This window comes from Idiotropiscis lumnitzeri, chromosome 2, assembly GCF_059441095.1.
Source record: "Idiotropiscis lumnitzeri isolate Australia: NSW breed Sydney's pygmy pipehorse chromosome 2, RoL_Ilum_1.0, whole genome shotgun sequence".
In the NCBI taxonomy this organism is placed as follows: domain Eukaryota; kingdom Metazoa; phylum Chordata; class Actinopteri; order Syngnathiformes; family Syngnathidae; genus Idiotropiscis; species Idiotropiscis lumnitzeri.
In genome coordinates, this window is record NC_142392.1 from 20,498,096 (window position 1) to 20,519,003 (window position 20,908).

At 40.3% G+C, this 20,908-nt stretch overlaps 1 protein-coding gene across 1 annotated transcript; it reads right to left on the reverse strand.

Moving 5' to 3' along the window:
• Positions 1–88: 88 nt before the first annotated feature.
• On the reverse strand, positions 89–16,510 carry LOC148341925 (uncharacterized). The gene is made up of 3 exons (XM_088287997.1): positions 16,325–16,510; positions 5,741–7,453; positions 89–96 (listed from the first exon to the last, which is right to left on the reverse strand). The coding sequence occupies exons 1-3, from the start codon at positions 16,389–16,391 to the stop codon at positions 89–91; spliced, it is 1,788 nt and encodes a 595-aa protein (XP_088144123.1). The 5' UTR covers positions 16,392–16,510.
• Between the last annotated feature and the right edge of the window lie 4,398 nt (positions 16,511–20,908).

A 20,908-nucleotide genomic window follows, 5' to 3' on the forward strand; every position in this document is an offset into this window, starting at 1 on the left:
AGGGTTACATTTACCAGCCACGTGCCCAATGTCTGTCGTAAACTCAGAAATGGCCGCTAAGTGCTGTTGCTGGCGGGCCGACCATGGTTCAGTGACCTTCGACATTGCCAATGTAAGTGGCTTATGAGCCACATAAGCCTTGAAACGGCATCCTTCAAGAAGGAAACGAAAGTGGCGCGTCACAAGGTACAATAACAACAACTTTCGGTCAAAAACGCTATACATATATATAAATATATATTTGTACATTGATGTTAGATTGTCAATAAAATATCCCTTAACTAAGCTAAATTCATAAGAAATATGATTTTGAGAACTACTATTGTGAGGATCTCGAAACTCAGTACTCTGTTGTGCAATTATTGATGAGATGATAAATATTTACTCATACGTTTTTTTGTAAAAAAAAAAAAAAAACATTATTCACATTAGCAAACCAAACAGTTATTAATACGTACATAATATAGAAATGACAAGAAGAAGAGCGAGGGGGATTTTAAACAAAAATTCTTTGTAAATAACATAAAGCAACAGCTTTAGTATGTTTGCGATACGTTTTTTAAAATAATTTTATGGTTACTTTACGTTTTTTTAATGGTTACTGTAATGTTCCGTCTTCTATCTTAAGAAGTCACGCAGGCAACGTGACGCTGCAAACTTGTGTCTATTTATTTATTGACTTGCATTCTCGTCGATGTGCAGACACACTTGTTCGTCTGGTAACCAAAACACACGTCAGGCAATACTGCCAACTAGTGGCCAATGATATAACTGCTATCATTACATCTCCCTTTCAAACGTTAAACAATGCCTATGCCTTTTTTTATTATTATTATTGTTTATTATTATTTTTATTTTGTTTTGTTCTCAATTATTTTCACTTCTTATCAATATCCACACATTTTTATGACAACAAGCAGCTCTACAACAATTTTAGCAACAATCACACAACATTAAACATTTTCAATCAGCCTGTCCGGTTGTCGTCTAACTCTTGTTGATCTTCGAGGAGGTTCAGTAATCCCAGAAATTGCTGGTGGTTGAGGTCTGTGCTCCTTCGATGTATCCACCTGCTTTGCAGCCTCAGCCGCATCAGAAGATTTCTTCCAGTCCTCGGGAACCTTCAGAAGACTCCTGTTCCTCCTCACTCTTTGTCCATACTTTGTTTCCACAATGTAAGTTCTCGGTCCGGCTTCGATAAGGCAAAAGATGTATGCAGATTGTGCTCGATTGGACTTCATTTTCATCACATTTCTCTCTTATTGGTGATCTATTATTATACTTCCTGCTTCTGCGACATCCGATTTGATGACGTCATTTCCGGGTACGAACTACACTGCTCCATAACGAAACTAAAGTTGCGTTTTACAAAAAACATTTAGAAAAATATTTAACGTCACACTTCACAGTAATTTGAATGCAATAACAGGATTTAAATGAACTACAAATTGAAAACAGAAAAGCAATACTTTTCTAGCCACTCAAAAGGTAAACAATTTGCACGCTAGTATTATACAAAAACATTAACAGTAGGGACCCATATTGCTATTATTAAGGTTATATCGTTAGAGCAGGGGTGTCAAACTCATTTTTGTGGACGGGCCACATCGTAGTTGTGGTTTCCCTCAGAGGACTGTGAACCCATATAAATTGAATGGAAAGCCAGTTTTGAAATCAGAAGCTCGTAAGTAATTGTTCAACAATTTTTCCATTTATTTTAAAAGGGGAGGACTGCTAACAAATAAATGGCAATATCTCATATCTCAGTGTTGTTAAAAGTGAAGAAAATATGATAGAAACAGGAAGTTGATGCAGATGATTTGCCCTTTGCGGGCCACATAAAATGAGGTTGCGGGCCAGATCTGGTCCCCGGGCCTTGAGTTTGACATGTGCGTTCGAGTGAATTGTATGTACCTTGTTGCTTTTCATGTGCAGAATGTCACCGTGAGGGACATCTCTTGACCGCAAGAAACGTTCCAAGTCCCCCTCTAAGATTATTGCCGCATCTGACGTACTGTCGTCTCTCGAACAGCCGCGCATCAGAGGCTAGGCAAGCCAAACTGACCCGGAAGTACATAAACACGTATTGGAAAAATAAATAAACGAACATTCACTCAAAAAAAACCTACTTTGCATTTGCGAGGGAACGCAATCTTTGCAAGGGAAAGCAAAGATTTGTTGTTGTTTTTTTTTTCTTCCATGTCCCCTAAGGGGCTCCGGAATTTCCGAACGCCGTCAGAGGAAAAGGAGAAATAAAAAAGGAAAATCTGGATATCAGTCTGAATCGTGGCCTTTTTGCTGGACTACACTCCTGCCATTCCAAAAACCCTCAAGGACGAGAACAGATGTGGACTCCCCTTATGTTGCTCCTCTGCGCCATCTCGTCTAAACCGGGACCCATTCCTGTATATCCATCCCTTGATTTGTCGGGGACCCCTGTCGAAATCCCTGACCTGACATAAACTATGTTGAGGCCCGCTGCAGTTCAGAATCGTAACTCATTGTAGTGGCGGCTCAACGCAAGATTATACATTCACCAGACCAACAGTTGCGCTATGTTAGAAGTAGAAATGAAGAATTATTACCATCCATAAATTACAACGTATGGAAATACAAACGTAAAATGTTGTAGGGTTTCTCACCTGTTTCACACTCTTCACTTTGCCAGCTTTCTTGCTTGTCACTTTTTCCTGTTTGCTTGTCTTTTGGGTTGCGATTTTTGATTGGCTCTCTTAATCACTGAGGTCAGCGTCGATCTGGAGTAACTCAATGTCGGTGTAATGTGTGCAAAAATATACTTTATTTCTAAAGCGCATGTCACGTATATGGGTTTAAACTTGAATTGTTGTCTGTTTTGTTTTTTCAGCGTTACCAGTTTACATTAAGTACACTAAAGTCCATCAAAGGCTATTAATTACATAAATCCTACAATAAAGCATAACTTTAACTCTATTCATGGAAGTAAAGTTTAATTTAGGCTATTAAGTAACTCAGTGGTGGGCCTTCAAGGCCTTCTCTGTTGGCCGAACAAAATCAATAAAAAAAAAAAGATCATAATCATCGCATTGATGTCATATTATAGCTGAGCGTTTTATTTTTAGGTGAGAGTTTTGAATCCAATCGGAATTCCGCTCGCTCGTGTTGCTGGGCAGGTTTCACAATAGCAGGGGCACGCATTATGCGTTCCGAGGCCTTAAGATGCAATTGTGCGAGCATCTCTTCTGTCAAAGTCAATGAGCTTTCATATTTGTTAGACGGTTGCGATAGCCAATCAGATCACGAGTTGGTTACAGTGAGCCTTTTCGCTGGCCTTATGCTGAGGGTGATGAACGCATTTTGTGATTGGATACTCACTTGTGAGGGGGCGGCGCTATGCCGAATCAACACACCCAAAAGTTGTAATTGGCGGCCGTTCTAAAATCTAAAATATATTCTTGCTTTTTTTAAACCACAATGGCCGAAGGAAGGAAAAGTGTGGATTTAATTTCAGATCCACTTGCAAGGACATTTTCAAGTCGGACCTTTCAAAAGAAGCTATATCGTCCAACACTCACTCAGTGGTGCGTAAGTGTGTTTCTGGATATTATTTGTCCAGCCGTGGTGTCATAAATGTTGGTATTTTGATGGGGATTCATTCAAGTAGGACGAAGTAGGACTTCTTTGAAGGCACAGGTGTGAAATGCACTGAAGTAACTTAAAAAGTAAAATAAAATTACGATTGTTTAAGAATGTGCAAGAAAGAAAAATGTTGACAAATGCTAAAAATAATGATATTTTCCAGGAGGTATTTATTTCTTTGTTGTTTATTCATTCAATTCTATACTTATTTCAATATTTGAGTATTATTTTTCTTTCAATATGTAGTATATTTGTCTTTGAAGTGTGGGTCCTTGCTGCCTTCCGGAGAGGCAGCCGAGCAAGGCTGGATTGGTGATGGAAAAGAACTGGTTCGAAAAAGATTTTATCCTCGTCACATGCTGATGTCAAAAGAAGTCTCCCCAAAAACTTGAGCCCCCTCTCAGACATTCCCTTCTTACAGGGAATGCCCAAATAGGACATGAATATCTAATTTTCCCTTGTTGCATATGCATTCCCCTCACGCTAGTCTTTGGGATTTCCCTCCAAAAGTCCCCCTGAGGGAGAGCAGATGCGTCTCCCCGTTGATACGACCAGTCTACTCGTGACCACCTTAAATTACTCTCATATGCTGGAAGGTCACTGACCTGGCGAGAGAATTGCCCCCACCATAAACAATGCTCAGGCCTATTTTCTCTCAGGGCAGTATCTGGTTACATCGGAACTTCAGAACCAAGACTGGTCACTTCTGTGAGCTCCAGTCCCTTCATAGTTTCATAAAGAGAATTACTTCCCATATCTAAATTAGGCCATTTAAAAATACACAACTTTTTTTATTCATTTCAATGTATATTTAAGCTTGCTGATGTAATACTACAATATTTATTCAATTATTTTAATGTGTGAAATTATATAAATATTAATTTAAACCTTTTTATTTCACACTTGAATATTTCTTAACATATTTGTTCATTTGAATATGTATGCAATTTAAATTATTCCATCCATCCAGCCATTTTCTACCGCTCATCCGGGGTCGGGTTATTGAATTAATTTTTTAGTATTTTTTTATAATTCAATATTTATTTCAAGATCAGGACTCTTCTCAATGAGTTCAATATTTATAAAATGTTTCTATATTTCTTATTAATTGAATTAAGTCTGTATGTGGTTGCCAATTTTAAATTTTAATATTTCCCTATATCAATATATAAATAATCCAATCTATAAAAAATATAATAAAGCATGAAAAAAAATATTTGGTATATTTTTCCGAAGTGAGATTCTGCTTAGCAACAAATGCCAAACGCTTGATGGAGCTCAACCTAGAAAGTGTATTTAGCCAGTCAGAAATGTATTCAGAAAGCGAAATATTAAATGTATGTGAGGGGATATTTGAAGAGTTTGAGTTATGTTCAATGGACCATACATATACGAGCCTGCCAAACACAACGAGAAAACCAGCGCTGACTCCAGTCGCCATCAAGTTGCCAACTCCTGACATTCCAAAACCTTTGAGAGAAACTGAGACTATTTGCGTTTCTCTTTCTTGTTCTTTTTATAATTCAACTTCTAGTTACGTTTTTCACCTTTTCACAGAGCAATGAAGGCCAGTTGAGCAAGTGGAACAAGTGATTTTATTGATGATTGTGGAAGGCAGCAATTTCATAAGCACAGTTTCTTCTCACACCTTTTCCATTAAGTACGTTTAAAAAGACAACTGAAAAGCATAATGTTAACAAATGTTCCAGGCAAAGGCAATTAATTTCATTAATAATGTTTGATATGAAAACAAAAAAAAGATCATCATCACTCAGGGACAACGGATGCAAATTAGCCATTGGCTATAATTTGGCATATTTACAGGAAACTGTTTGATTAATATGCATTGTCCCTGTATACTTTCAAAAATAAAAACAAATACAAATACAAATACTCAGACACAATGGTTCTTCTGGCACGGATCACACGCTTAATGTCAATAAAAAAGCTTTGCAAAATTCAATATATCGTATTTTATTCAAAATCACATTTACATCTTACCACAAAGAGTCAGTTCCTTCAGTTTTTTGTTTTCTTTTTTTTAAGCTTCAAGGATCGCTGCTTTTCTCACCAGCACAATTGTGACTCTCCGCATGCTGTTTAGTGGAGAATTTTTTAGCACAAACGCTGCAACTGAATGTCTTGTCTTCACTGTGTGTTCTTGTGTGGCGTCGTAAATACGACTTTTGAGAGAAACTCTTGGCACAAACTGAGCAGGAAAAATGTTTTTCTCCAGTGTGTGTTCTTGTGTGACAAGTTAAACTTGACTTTACAGAGAAGCTTTTGCCACAAACTGAGCAGGAAAATGGTTTTTCACCACTGTGTGTTCTTGTGTGGCTTGTTAAATTTGATTTTAGAGAAAAGCTTTTACCACAAAACAAGCAGAAAAATGGTTTCTCACCACTGTGTGTTCTTGTATGTTGTGTTAAATGTGCCTTTTGAGAGAAGCATTTTCCACAAACTGAGCAAGAAAAAGGTTTTTCTCCACTGTGTGTTCTTGTGTGTTCTGTTAAACTTGACTTTTGAGAGAAGCTTTTGCCACAAACTGAGCAGGAAAAAGGTTTTTCGCCACTGTGCTTTCTTGTGTGACTTGTTAAATTTGATTTTAGAGAAAAGCTTTTACCACAAACCAAGCAGGAAAATTGTTTTTCTCCAGTGTGTGTTCTTGTGTGATTTATCAAATGAGACTTTTGAGAGAAGCTTTTCCCACAAACTGAGCAGGAAAAAGGGTTTTCTCCAGTGTGTGTTCTTGTGTGCCTTTTCAAATTTGACTTATAAGAAAAGCTTTTGCCACAAACTGAGCAGGAAAAGGGTTTTTCTCCACTGTGAGTTCTTGTGTGGCTTGTTAAATTTGCCTTACGAAAGAAACATTTTCCACAAACTGAGCAGGAAAAAGGGTTTTCTCCACTGTGTGTTCTTGTGTGGCTTGTTAAATTTGCCTTATGAAAGAAGCATTTTCCACAAACTGAGCAGGAAAAAGATTTTTCACCACTGTGTGTTCTTGTGTGACTTGTTAAATTTGATTTTTGAGAAAAGCTTTTACCACAAACCAAGCAGGAAAATGGTTTTTCTCCAGTGTGTGTTCTTGTGTGACAAGTTAAATTTGGCTTATAAGCAAAGCTTTTGCCACAAACTGAGCAGGAAAAAGGTTTATCTCCACTGTGTTTTCTTGTGTGAATTATTAAATGCGACTTTTGAGAGAAACTCTTGCCACAAACTGAGCAGGAAAAAGGTTTTTCTCCAGTGTGTGTTCTTGTGTGACAATTTAAATTTGACTTTACAGAGAAGCGTCTCCCAAAAACTGAGCAGGAAAAAGGTTTTTCTCCACTGTGCATTCTTTTGTGTGCTATTAACCTTGCCTTTTGAGAGAAACCTTTTCCGCAAACTGAGCAGGAAAAATGTTTTTCTCCACTGTGCGTTCTTGTGTGCCTTACAAAATGAGACTTTCGAGAGAAGCTTTTGCCACAAACCGAGCAGGAAAAAGGTTTTTCACCACTGTGTGTTTTTCTGTGCCCTTTTAAAGACAGTTTTGAAGTGAATGAGTCAGAGTGACATGCCCTTTCACCTTTGGCTTGCCCATCATCATCATCATCATTGTCATGAGCGTCTGATAATGTGTCCTCATTATGTGCTTGTGATGGCCCCCGGTGGTCTTCATCACCTTCTGTTGTCACGTGATGTCTTGAGCTGCTGCTTGTAGGCTCCGCCCCTCTGTTGTCCTCACTCACATCCTTGTTTTCATCTTCAGTCTTTATAGGGACAACGTTCACTGGTGACTTGTTGATCTCCGCCTCCTCCTCCTCCTCCTTTTTGATGTGAGTCAAATCTGGCTCCCCTTTCACAGAACAGAGATCATTTTGTCTGACGTCTGCAGGACACAAAAAGACAAATTTGGTTTGGTCAAGTCAAACCTCAGGCGGCGACTTCGACTTATATTGTTTCTACCATGCTACCTTGACTTGTGCTCGCCGCACACGGAGCAATGCGTGGACCCCAACTTGGACCGGACCATGGGGGCATTTCACAAAATTACGTCCTACGATGTAAACCTCCCTTTAGCAGCACAACTGTGATAAACGAGCATTTTAAAAGGAAGCACGTTGCGGCTGATGCCAGATTTAATTCCTGACAGAGTCACAGACGTTTCTGGAAGCGAGCTGAAGTTAGCACACACAGGCTATTGTGTGCGTCTGATGGAACGCCTGTTGTGGGACCCTAACATATAATTGGGGGCCACTGGGGGCCATCGCAACATAATGTCATTGATAAAATAGGAATCCTTCAAGTGAAATATGTTTACAAGTATTTCTGTTAGGTTCGCCGGTCGGCGAGGAGGGGGTGGACCCAAAATGCGAGGAAGCCGGGATTAGGGTAACCTAAAGGGAATTTATTCAACAAAACGAAACCAAAAGGCAACAAGGTACTAGGGACAAAATAACAAAACAATGAGGACGAACAAGGGCGCAACAGGACAGAACTGAACTCGACTGTGAAACGGGGACAATAACAAGTGACTACGAGCTATGAACAGGAATGACAGCAAAGAGTAACGGTGGCATGAGGAAAGGGCAAAGCAATGTCAGTGCTGTCCGCAAATGGGGCAATGCGCCGACGCTGAGCTGTTTAGTAGGGTGGTTTAGTAGTCCATTGATTAGGGGAGCAGATGGGAGTCAGGTGTGCGGGGCTAACGGGGAACAGGTGCGTGGCTGGTGGGAACGGAGAGCTGAGGGGAAACGCCCCTACTCAGCCTACCGGGGTAAACAAAAACAAGGACAAGGCATGGGACGTGAAAAATGACAACAAAGCCCTGCCATGACCGACACGGATCATGACAATTTCTTTTTGCATTTAGAGATAGAACTAAATGTTCCTGGGCTTGTTGGTAGAAAAGGGGGTTGTGGCGTACTCCCTTTTTAAGCCCATAGTAAGCCAAAGATGCAGATGCATTCCTTGCAGTATGCGCTTGTTCACTGATGAGATCCGTGCAACCTTGGATGGATGCATTCAATGTATTTTAAATGTTTGGATGAGGTGAAACTATGCACACGAGCACAAAACAGTGCAGAGCCACCGGAGGTTCATTGACCGAGCCAGTAAAAATTTCATAAATAAGACCAATACGTACTTGATTTATGTAAAAAAAAAAAATAATCCTTTGTGCTTTATCCACTAAAATTCATCAACCGCCATTGATCTTTTTGCCGCAGTGTGCACAGTTTTTGTCAAAAACGAGACAAGTGTGCACAAATGAATCACCCAGCCAAGATTGTCTTTGTCACTCGCGAGGAGCAGTCCGCCAAAGAGAAAAGCTTTCCCGCTCCTGTGCGGCATTTTATTGAAGCGCAGCAAAGCAATTTGTAAATGTCAACTCATAAAGAATGGAAAAACATGAACACTTTGACTTTATCACACTTCTGTTCAATGCGAGCTAAACGGTTTTCTGTCAAACACGGTTCAAGACGTGCATCTGTTTTTGTGGCTTCCTGCTAAACTGCCAGCATAGACACAACTCTGTTACCACTGAACTCACGTTTTCCTGTTTAAGAGGTCCATGTTTTTGTGACCTTCTATTAACCCGTAAGCATAGTTTTAAAACATGATGACATGACAAACTTAATTTCTTTCACAATAATATAAAAACTTTCGCAGATATTGCAAAAACAAATTGGAGTAGCTGTGGAGCAGAGCACAACATCAGTCAGACCCCGGGTCCACCATAGTGTCTTTAACTGCCAAAATATTATGTCATTTAATTTATTATAATTTTATTATTCATCAAACAATTGGCAAGTTGACTTTATTGATAATTTGTGTATAGTTGTCATGCAAGTTTTCTTTTCCTATTTGTGAATCGTTTGTACATGGAACAATAGGAAAGTAATTATATTGTTTGTTGCTCCGGGGACGTGTTTGAGAGTTGCACTGTTCATTCTCATGCGCTCTTTACGTGGCAAGGCAAGTGCCGTCGGACATGATTGACAAGCTGAGTCTGTTTGGTCGGCTGAATAAGATGGTAAACTTTCCCCTGTAAGATTACAGGTTAATATCCTGCTGGTTTTGTGTCTATAGTGGCAATGGTTAATATTTTCCGTTCTAATTGTCAGTTTTTGAAGTGACTTTTCTGCCAGCATTTGAAGCTCATTCCCCTCAGAATTATTGTGCAGTCATCGAGGTATGTTTTGCTGCTAACAACTATGTTTACACTTGATGGTGTTGCTGTGCTTTCTTTTCATTATCTTTGTAAATATTGTATATTGCAGTTGTATATTTATATTTTTTGTATGTTTTATAGTTTGACGGTGACAAATTAATAAATGTCAGCTGTGTGAGAAGATTCGAGACTTGTGATGATTATCTGACGGGAGTGAAAGTGTCGAAATTCTGAAAATGTTCCATAACAGAGGAATTCGCAATGGGTGCTGAAACACCACACCCTGCAAGTCACATGGAGTATTCTACATCTGAAATTAACTCTGCCAACCGTCTTCACCAATGGGCCTAAATCTTTAGTATGATGATGCGCACCGATAGTGAATGTGATTTGTGGCTCAGCGAACAGAGACAATTCAGAGACCAGAGCAGGAACAGGACGTACCACCCGCGGGAGGATGGAGACCCTGGTCTCAGAGCAGCCCAGTCTACTGGAACGGAGGACAACATATGCTTCCCCGCCGGATGTGCACAGTCAAATTCAGTCCACGGCAGTGACTTGGCCAATCTCAAGAGTCCCACAAGCATGACAGTATTGTTGCTCATTGGGATATGCTGAAGAAGCTTGCAAAGCGTGGAATATCTTGTTCCACCATCAAAAACTGTTGTCCATCAATCGTCACCGGAATGCCAAGACTTGCCGGTCCTTGAATGCTGAGGCTCCGCGGGCACCCCTATCGTGGAATGTGGTCCCAATCGGGTTGAGGCGTCAAGTGTGCGTTTGGAAGCCATAGAAGCGTTGTCGGAGGAGGGGGTAGCGATGGCGCCCCAGTGCTAGTGGAGCTCTTTGTGACTGGCGTGGCGCTGGACCACAGGATGGCACATTTCAGGAAGTGGCTCGGTTTGGACCGCTCATCACCCAGTGACCCCACAGCAAAAGAACGTCCCACTCACAACCCATGTCTATAACCACCCCTACTTCTGTTACGTGACCTTGTTGACCGGCCGGTGCGGACAACAAGCCTGCGGTGGCAGCGGAAACGGAAAGAGCAGACGCAATGGGAGCTGCATGCGTCGGCTGCTGCATTAACTGCTTCCCCCTGTTTTATTTTATTTATTTTTCCCATATTCTTTTTTCCTTTCCCAGTGAATTAGCACTCTTGGCCCTCTGAACCCACAGGTGTAACAATTCTTTTTCTCCATCCAATCCAATATTTTCTTTCATCGATGCAAAAACGGGGGTTCTACTCATACTGATGAGCAGTTTCTCATTGACGGACTGTTTCGCATGATGTCAGTAACTGGGAGGCGCACGCCCTCGAGGACGGCCACCCGGCACAGCTGTGTGGTGGTGACACTATTGGACGGGTCACTGGCGGAAGCTTCAATCCATTCGCGTCTTGCGCCGTCTCCCATAAGATCTCACAAACTTAATCCCTCATCATATTTTACAAATGCCAATGCCAATTGGTTTTGTCTTCTGTTTATGATTCATATTCAATCCCCATGAACACGTCAACTATTCGTTTAGCTATAGGACTTGTTGTTATAATCCCCCCAAAAAAATCAGCACTCCTGGTGTTTTAGAGTGGGGGAAAAAGAAGCAACTCAATTTGACCTGCATGAGGACCAGAGGCTTCACTGGGGTCATCAGGTGGGTCCCCTCCTTCATCGGTGTTTCGTTGATAAACCCACAACACCTCAGGATGGGTTCAACAGCGACATCTGTGCGCCTCAGGTGTGCCCCCCTCTGCCTCTGCTCCTCCTGCCTATTGTCAAAATTGGGAAGGGAGAAGAGTCCTTTACTAGGTCTTTGAAGTCTTATGAGGGTGTTCCTCCTCCACTTTTCCTCACATTTGGCATCGAACAGCCCAAGTGGGGTCCTTCCTCTTCATCCAGAGCCAATTGCTGCCTCTCTCCGCAGCCTCCGACAGCAATTTCACAGCTTGTCGTTGGGCCTGGCCTTGGATCCCCATGCTTCTCAGGAGCCTTGTTGTTGATGTGGCTACAAATCCTCTGCACCCGACCTCCACAGGGAGCACCTGTGTACGCCAGCCACGCTGCTCTGCCTCTGCTGCGATGTCCATGTATTTCAGGCTTTTGCGATTATAGGCTTCATCCACTGCAGACTCCCATGGGACTGTTAGTTCCACGATGTACAGGAGTTTCTGTGAGGTTGACCACAAGATCAGGTCTGGCCTGAGATTAGTTGTAATGATCACCGGTGGAAAGATGATTTTCTGATCCAGGTCAACTTTCATTTTCCAGTCTCGGGCTGTGTCCAGGAGGGTTGTTTCCACTCTTACAGATGGTCTCCCTGGAAGTTGTCCTGCTTTCACAAAGGCGATTGTGCTTGGGAGTCCAGGCGCGTGGGGAGGGAGGGCATTGTTGGTCGTTCTCCTTTTCTCCAGTATGATCGCCAGTTGCCGTAGGACCTGATTGTGCCTCCAGGTAGTGGGGGGGCGCAAATTTATTTTCTTCTTGGTAGGGGGGGCGTGACAGGAAATAATTGAGAACCACTGAACTAATATAACCCCGTTTTCCTCAACCAATGAGTCAGTATTCTTTGAAGTGGATTATGTGCAGACTAAAAAATTGTAATTTAATTTAAATCAATTTACTGTATATCAAAAGTCCCCCATAACATGATAATTCATATTCCTGTCATTTCCATTTCAAAATGTCAATCCATGAATAGAATTACCGTCGTACATCCGTCGCCAAACTGAAGTATGGAACATTAGATGTTTTTTTTTTTTTGTTTTACATAACCTTTAACCTTGCATGTCCTGTTTCAACAAAATTGTATCTCTTATCAGTGTTAACGATTTCATCACTCAGGGCTTTTCCGTGTTGACAAATCACATTCCACGGAACATGCATTCATTCTTTTATGATCTTATATTTCTGTATTTAATTCACCGCTTCTTGCAATGAAGATTAATTTCATCCCAATTATTATGTAGCCAATTATCTTACTCGTTTTAATTTTGCTTTAGTTATTATCTAAATTTTTAAACATTTTTTATGCTGCAAATTTCAATGTATACTAGGACGCACACGCGTTAGTTGAACTGATAAAACGGAATATTAATGCAATAACATTTGGGTTATAGAAGGGGCAATTCTTTCTACAAAGGCGGGACTGGCACTGGTTTATAACTATCACCCCTTATCTCCTTCGTGGGGGCTGCCTGACTTCTTGGTCCCACAGTAGATGGTAGCCAGGTTTTTGATTTTGTGTGGCCTTTACCAGAACACGAGTAATCACAGGGTACGTATCTGAACAGCGGAGTCGAACCGGCCCAGACTTAATGCATTACTCTTGCTACGTACCAGCGAAACTGTCGGCTCAGCCCCAGGCCCTCCACACAACGGTACGCCTCGATCCTTACTGTGTTCCATGCCACAAAGTGCCCAATACGATACGTGGAAGCGCGCTTCTCTTCATTATTTCTATTTTGAGCTCATAATTTTCCTGCTAAAATTTACACCGTGGCCAGGGTCTGTGCTCAAACTGAGCTTATTCACAACTATGTTGTCTATAGCTATAATTTTACACTTCTTATTTCTCATCTCTTTAAGCACTAGACCTTTCTTTCCTTTATCTTCTGCACATTTCTCCCACACTCGTCCCCATTTACTTAGTTCCTATCATAATTTTTTTAATTAATTTTTTTTTTTAATACTTTTTTTAATGTTCTTTCAAAGTGCGGTTACTTTCACATCTTTTATGTCTTAATCATTATGGAGGCCTCTTGTTTAAACGATAATTGAAACTAACACAGGGACATTTTCCATGACCAATCAGCCAGCAGACCCACACGCACAAGCTTTCTTTAACGACCCCAAAAGCCCCGACCGCTTGGACACAGGCGCACAACACCCTTTGTGAGTAAAAGCATCTCACCGAACGTTCAGCCGGCCGGCTGTTGAACGCCTGCGCCCCAGCACCCTGAGACCCTCAATGGAGCAAAATGCCAAAAATGTGGTATATTTTGTTGTTGATGCTCAGCTTCCCTCCGGACAGGTCGCCGAGTATGGCAGAATTGGTGATGGAAAAAAATTCTCTGACACAGCCATTTTGGTTAGAAAGAGATTTTATTCTCGTCACATGCTGATGTCAAAAGAAGTCTCCCCAAAAAGAAAAAAGGGAAAGGTGTCCCCTCTCTCCGGCCTTCCCTTCTTATAGGGAATGGCCACACCGGACATGAATATTGAAGGATTGTATTACGATTGCTGGCATTATTTTAAACACTTACGGGACAGAAGGTCAATTATTTAATTTAGCAGGTTCATATTTACTGAATATGTTAAACATTGATTAAACAAAAAGCATTTATCAAATGAATGTAGAAGTACAGTGCATCGATAAGATTGACTGGGATTGTAGTCATGGTGTTTACTGATGCATTCATATGCTAAATTTACATGACTTAGTTTAAATGTAAGACCTCAAAATTGCACACATAGTATTTTCATGACCCACACTCTCATTCAGAATAAACAGATTCAGTCTGCTCAGGTCAAACTGATGACAAACCAGATAGCACTTCATGGACAAATACGACTAAACACATTCTCCACATAGGCCATAGAACAGCGGTCGGGAACCTTTTTGACCTGGAGAGCCATAAAATCTAATTATTTCTAGATATATATTTTTTGAGAGCCATATAGTATTTTAAATATAATAATAATAAAAATAATAAAAGGTTTACTTTTAATGCGACTTCTGGTTCTGCATGGTTTTTTTTATGTCCTTAATTTGTGTTTCCTCGACTTGATTCGCCATCATGATGCTCCGATCGTGAACCGTTCTTGCTGACAGTGGCATGTCTCTTATTTTTTTGATTATCTTGGCTTTATTTGGAAAGTCATCAAAAGGTTCATTGGCCACATCAAGCATAAATGTTTTGGCATATTCGCCATCTGTGAACGGCTTTCCACTCTTCACTATTGCCAAAGCACCCGCAAAGCTAGCGGAATTACCGTCACCTTGCGTGGTCCAGACACGCAGTTGCTGCTGGCTCGTCTGCACTTTCCGTAGCAGCTCTTCGCATGCCTTTTTCCTGCTGTCCCCCGGTGGATATTTCAATGCAAAAGAAGCATGACGCGTATCGAAGTGCCGCTTTATATTTGAGCGTTTCATTGATGCAATTTTGTCATTGCATATTCGACATACTGCGGATCCTGCTCTCTCCACAAATGCAAATTCCTCTGTCCACGCAGCCTGGAATGTACGGTAATCATCGTCTTTTTTTCTTTTCGCCATCTTTTCTGTTACAAGGGTTGAGCGGGTTGAAGGGTTGAAATTTTATCTCTGATAAAATTAATTTCCGTACATTGACAATGACCCGTGACGTCCTTGCGATCGATTGGTTCCCGACCTGATCCTCGGGTCACCGGCGGATTGCAAGTGCCGCAACCCACCCCTGACTTTTAAAATGTATCTTTAAAACTAATTTTAAATTACTTAATATTATTAAGATTATCACTAGTATTTTAAAACCAGTTGCAAAATATATATATATTTTAATTTAATTTAATTTAATTTTATTTTATTTTTTTTCGGCCCCCTCAACTCCAAACTGTCTGGGAGCCATATGACGTCTCCGGAAGAGCCATATATGGCTCGAGAGCCATAGGTTCCCGACCGCTGCCATAGAAGATACAAACATATCAAGTTGGGGACGTCACAGGGACACGATCAGGAGTACCAAAAACACATAATTTGATCTGTGAAAACATACACCACACAATCTGTACACTGACGAGATTACAGGGGAATGTGAGCAGGCGAGACGGACAGACTGACGCCTGCCAGAGAAGGTCAGCCTTGGACGTGGAACGTGGACCGGGGGAGGGAGCAAGGACGACCGATTCAACCTACATGACCCTTGACATAGGAAACCTAGAAAATGTGAGGCTGGGCTGAGATCATCGCGACATTTTTCGATTGTGCTCGTCTGATAATAGTTTCTCGTCAGAATAAGAAAAAGCCGCCCAGATACTATTTCTTGAACTCCAGAAATCGAAGAAACTAAAATATCGCAACCCTAATCAGCTGTTGTTGAGTCTTTATTTGGCCCTTTTCTTCTTGAGTACAAAAAACGAACACGCATTGGAGTAAGTTTGGCTTTGAAGATTCATTTACTAAATGTTTCTCATTTTCTCGGTGGCTCAACTCCAACAGTGGATATAAACATACACTACATCTGTCAGCATAGTTTTGAAACTTGATGACATGACAAACTTAATTTCTTTAGCAACATATAAAAACCGGAATATGTAAAATGTTAAATAATCAGTTCAAATTTTAAAAAAACACGGAGTTTACCCCCCACTAATGGTTTTTCTTTGGCATATATTTTCGGCACTGATTTCATTTGGCATAAACAAATGTTAAGCAGACCTGCAAGTAAACGGCAATATTTAAAAATAAAACGGCAATAACCTTGAACGATTTCCCCAAACAACTTAATGTTGTGATGCATATTTTTAACGATAGAAAGTCGTTCTTTACAAAGCAAATGAGAGTAAAACGTGTACAAACCTGCTTCGTTCTCTTCTTTTATTCCACAAAGTTCCACTTTGTACTTGGGTGTCATTCCTGCACTCATTTTCAAACGCCAATCTCAACAAATCCGCACTTGATCTCTGCTTGGCGATAACTCGTGTGCTTCTCTTTGTTCGACGAGATGAAAGAAAGATGGCATCGTTTTTCAAAGTAGCACTGAAAGGATTTCCTTCGAGAAAACCGCAGTCTGTTCGGCACTAAAGCGGAAGAGCAGTGGACACACCCCGCTGTGATATGATTGGCTGCTGGCTGTGTGGAGCACTGTCACCAACTCACCGACAGATGTCACCATTTACGATGCAAATCATTATCTTCTTCTCAACATTGGAAAAACGTACGATTTGAACCGTATGCACATGAAGAAACATTTTAGTTCCCAAATATGAACTTGAGAGATGTATTGAATTTTACTTTTGTTGCTGGTTTTGTTTTCACATCTGATGTGGTGGATTGTATTGTTTGGGACTGACGGTGCTGTGCATGAGACAGGTTCATCTGGGCTGCAGCTGATCCTTGATTACGGCCTGCAGCTGATCCTGATTACGGGGATGGTATATATTGGGGAGGCACTGTTGCTTTAGGTTGATGTGTAAGCAGAGACAAATAAAGCCACCGACAAGCCTGCAGTTGTTCCCCCGTCTACTTTGTTCCGTTGAAGAACACGACATCTGACACCATATTGTTGGTTGGATAGTGTTGGAGCAGTTTTCTTTTGAGTAATGCAGTATGGCAACACCACCACTAGGGCAATTGATGACGTCAGCGCCAGTTGCGCTCATCCATCAATAACGAATGCAGGGGATGATTGCTCCCAAGATGGCGGCTTGAAGAGACGGTGAATGTCGAGCTCTCAGCATAAAACGGATTTATAAGACATTCCCGGGTAAAACTAAGGTATACAATAGAGCCAGTCCGACGTCAATTGAACCCGATTTGAATTATTGAACCGCTGAAAATGCCAAAGTCGGGGAGAAGAAGTGAAAAAAGCGGGGAATGTGGAGAACAAGCCTCTGCTAATGCTAGCGACCACGTCTTTAGCAACGTGATGGACGACGCTGTACATTTGACGAATGATGACTTTCCGCTGCTGCCTGTTACTCCAAGTAAGCCTCCGCTTGCCAAGAGACCTATTTTGTCCTACACCCTCGCTCAAGAAAGTGCTCTTTCTTCCGACGATGCTGTCCGCACTTTGGCCAACTTGATTAACTCAAGATGTGATGCTATTGAAAAAATGGTGGATACTGTTCGCTCAGAAATTAACTCAAGATGTGATGCTATTGAAAAAATGGTGGACATTGTTCGCTCAAAAATAAAAGAGATGAATGGAAAAATAACCCTCGTTGAAAAACGTCTTGACAAAAATGAGGAGGCTGTCTTGACATACATGACGCGTGTTGTTGACTTGGATAGCTACGGGCGACGTTGGAACTTGAGGCTACACGGACTACCAGAAGCAGAGAAGGAAGATGTACGCGCAGAGGTTATCGCTGTTTGCCAACACGTACTACCATCTGAAAAAGAGAAGTTTCCCGATGTTGTTGATGTGACTCATCGAGCAGGAAGAAAATTTCAAGACAATGCAAAGCCTCGCAATATCATCATCAGGTTCATCTCTCGTCGGATCAAAGAGGAACTCTGGAAAGCGGCAAAGAACATTGCATTTCTTCAGGCAAAGGGACTGCGCTTCACTGAGGACCTGACAAAGGAGGACCGCGATAATAGACAACGACTGTGGCCCAGAATTAAAAAGGCTCGAGAAGAGGGCAAGATGGCCTACTTTGTGGGTGGAAAGGGATACATCAATGGTTCAGAAGTTCGCATATAGAAGGGTTGGGTCATTGTTTCCTCAAAAGAGGAGACCTGGACTCTCTCAGGTGTATTGCAGTACTTTTCTCTTTTTTCTCAATCTTCTTGGGATCAAGTTTGAGTTGAAACCATGCTCCTAACCATTCTTATTTTCTTGAAATACTCTTCTAACTCAGGGTTCATTTAAAAAAAAGGGACTGTTCTTTTGGTATTATTAAACGGTTACATACTTAGTGTTTATAGCAACGCTATATTTATTTAATATGTAGCTATTATTACCTGGTCTTTATGACATGTTTACAAGTGCTGATCTCGACAATATACTTAATCTATCTTCAGGTTTACTTAAAGGTTTATCTTTAGCTCTAATTGTTTTCAACTGTTTGTTTAATGTTATTGAATCTTTCTTTTCTTTCTCTAAATGCTAGGGGTTTACGAAATTCTACAAAACGCAAAGCCTTGTTTCTTTTTGCCAAACAATTCAAAACAGACCTGGTCTATTTACAGGAAACTCACTCAGTCACAAATGATAAAAAATTCTGGAAATCACAATGGGGCAATAGTATGTGGCTTGCTCATGGCACTGAACATTCTGCTGGAGTTGCTACCTTAAAGAACAGATTTAACGGGGAAGTTTTGCTTACTGAATATGATCCAGCTGGTCACTGTGTTTGCCAAGCTATCCAAGTTAATGATCAAGTATACATAATAAGTAATATATATGGTTATAATAAAAAAACGGAAAATGATAATCTTATTAGGTCAATTGATGATTTATTGATTAACTGGTTAACTAAATTTCCTAATGCTGTGTTACTTATAGGGGGTGATTTTAATGTTATATTAGATAATAACATGGATAAATGGCCGCCTAGCTCGTCTAATCGGACAAACTCTAACTTAATTTCCTTTATGGATAAATTTGACCTTGATGATATATGGAGAGTAAAATATCCCATGGACAAAACATTTACATGGAGTAATAAAACAAGATCGAGCCAATCAAGAATTGACTTTTGGCTAATATCAAAGAGTGTTAATAAAAACAATATTGAGGTGGGCATACATCCTACCCCTCTCACAGATCATAAGGCTATATACATTAAGATTAACTTGTCGACATCTCAACTTGGTAATGCACGCTCGGCATATTGGAAACTTAATAGCTCATTACTCACAGATGATATTGTTAAAAAGGAGGTAAAAAAATTAATTTCTCACTTCATGTCTAAAGCTATAAATGAAAAACAATTCTGCACTAATTGGGAACTTTTGAAATTTGAACTTGGTAAGTTTTTCAGGAAATTTAGTAGTGAGTTGGCTAAATCCAGAAGGGGTGAAGAATCGAATGTGATATCAAGAATCACCTGCTTATCCTCCAAACCCTTTGATAATTTGACAGCGGCAGAAAAAGTGGAACTATCTACTCTGCAAACGAAATTAGATGAACTTTACGTTCAAAAAGCTAAAGGAGCATTTATTAGGTCCAGAACAAGATGGCTGGAGGAAGGGGAACAGAACTCGCATTACTTTTTTAATTTAGAAAAACGTCATGCCACTATTAATAAAATAAATAAATTAAATGTTGATGGAACACTTACAGAAGACCACAATCTTATAGCGAAATACTGTTGCCGTTTTTATACAAATTTATACAGTTCTAAATTTTGTCAGGCGTCAACCGAGGCCCTTTTGAATCCTTTAATTGTTAAAACAATTACGGAAGCTGATATGGTCTTATGTGATAAACCTATTACACCAGAAGAAGTAAAAGAAGCTATTACTCTCCTAAAGAATAAGAAATCTCCAGGTAGTGATGGATTAGTTTCAGAACTGTACAAATCCTTTGAATCTGAGCTGACTCCATTCCTTTTTGAAGTTTATGTAGAAAGTCTAAAAAGAGGAACACTTCCTATAACAATGACTCAAGGTTTAACGACATTAATTCCCAAACCAAACAAAGATAATACTCTGATTGATAATTGGCGTCCGATTTCGTTGCTTAATAATGATTACAAAATCTTTGCTCTGATATTTGCCAGAAGACTGAAAAGAATTTTGAACTTTCTTATTGATGAGACTCAGTCAGGATTTATGCCCAAACGACACATAACAAACAACATTAGACTAGTTATGGACATACTAGATTACTCTGATATTTTGGACCTTAATGGCTTTATTTTATTTCTTGACTTTTATAAAGCCTTCGATACAGTTGAACATCAGTTCATAATTCATTCATTAATTAAATTTGGCTTTGGTAATTATTTTTGCTCAGCTATGAAAACTCTCTATGAAAACGGTAATAGCTCCATTAAACTATCAGGTGGCACGTCCCCTCGATTTAAAATCTCTAGAGGTATACGGCAGGGCTGTCCTGCCTCCCCATATCTGTTTTTAATCGTGGCACAAATGATGGCTTATCATATCCAAAGTAGTGCTGTTGAAGGCATTTCTCTCCTCGGCAAAGAATTAATACTGACACAACTAGCAGACGATTCAACACTTTTTTTGAAAAATGAAAACCAAATTCCTATTGCTATCAAAACCATCGGGGAATTCTCAAGGGCCTCCGGTTTATGCCTGAACATTAAAAAATGTGAACTTATTGCTATTAAAAACTGTGATAATTCTGAGCTGTATAACATTCCCATAAGAAATGAAGTGAGATATTTAGGTATCTTGATAACAAAAGATCAAAAAATGAGATGCGCTACAAATTTCTCTCCAATTATTAAAAGTACCCATAACAAA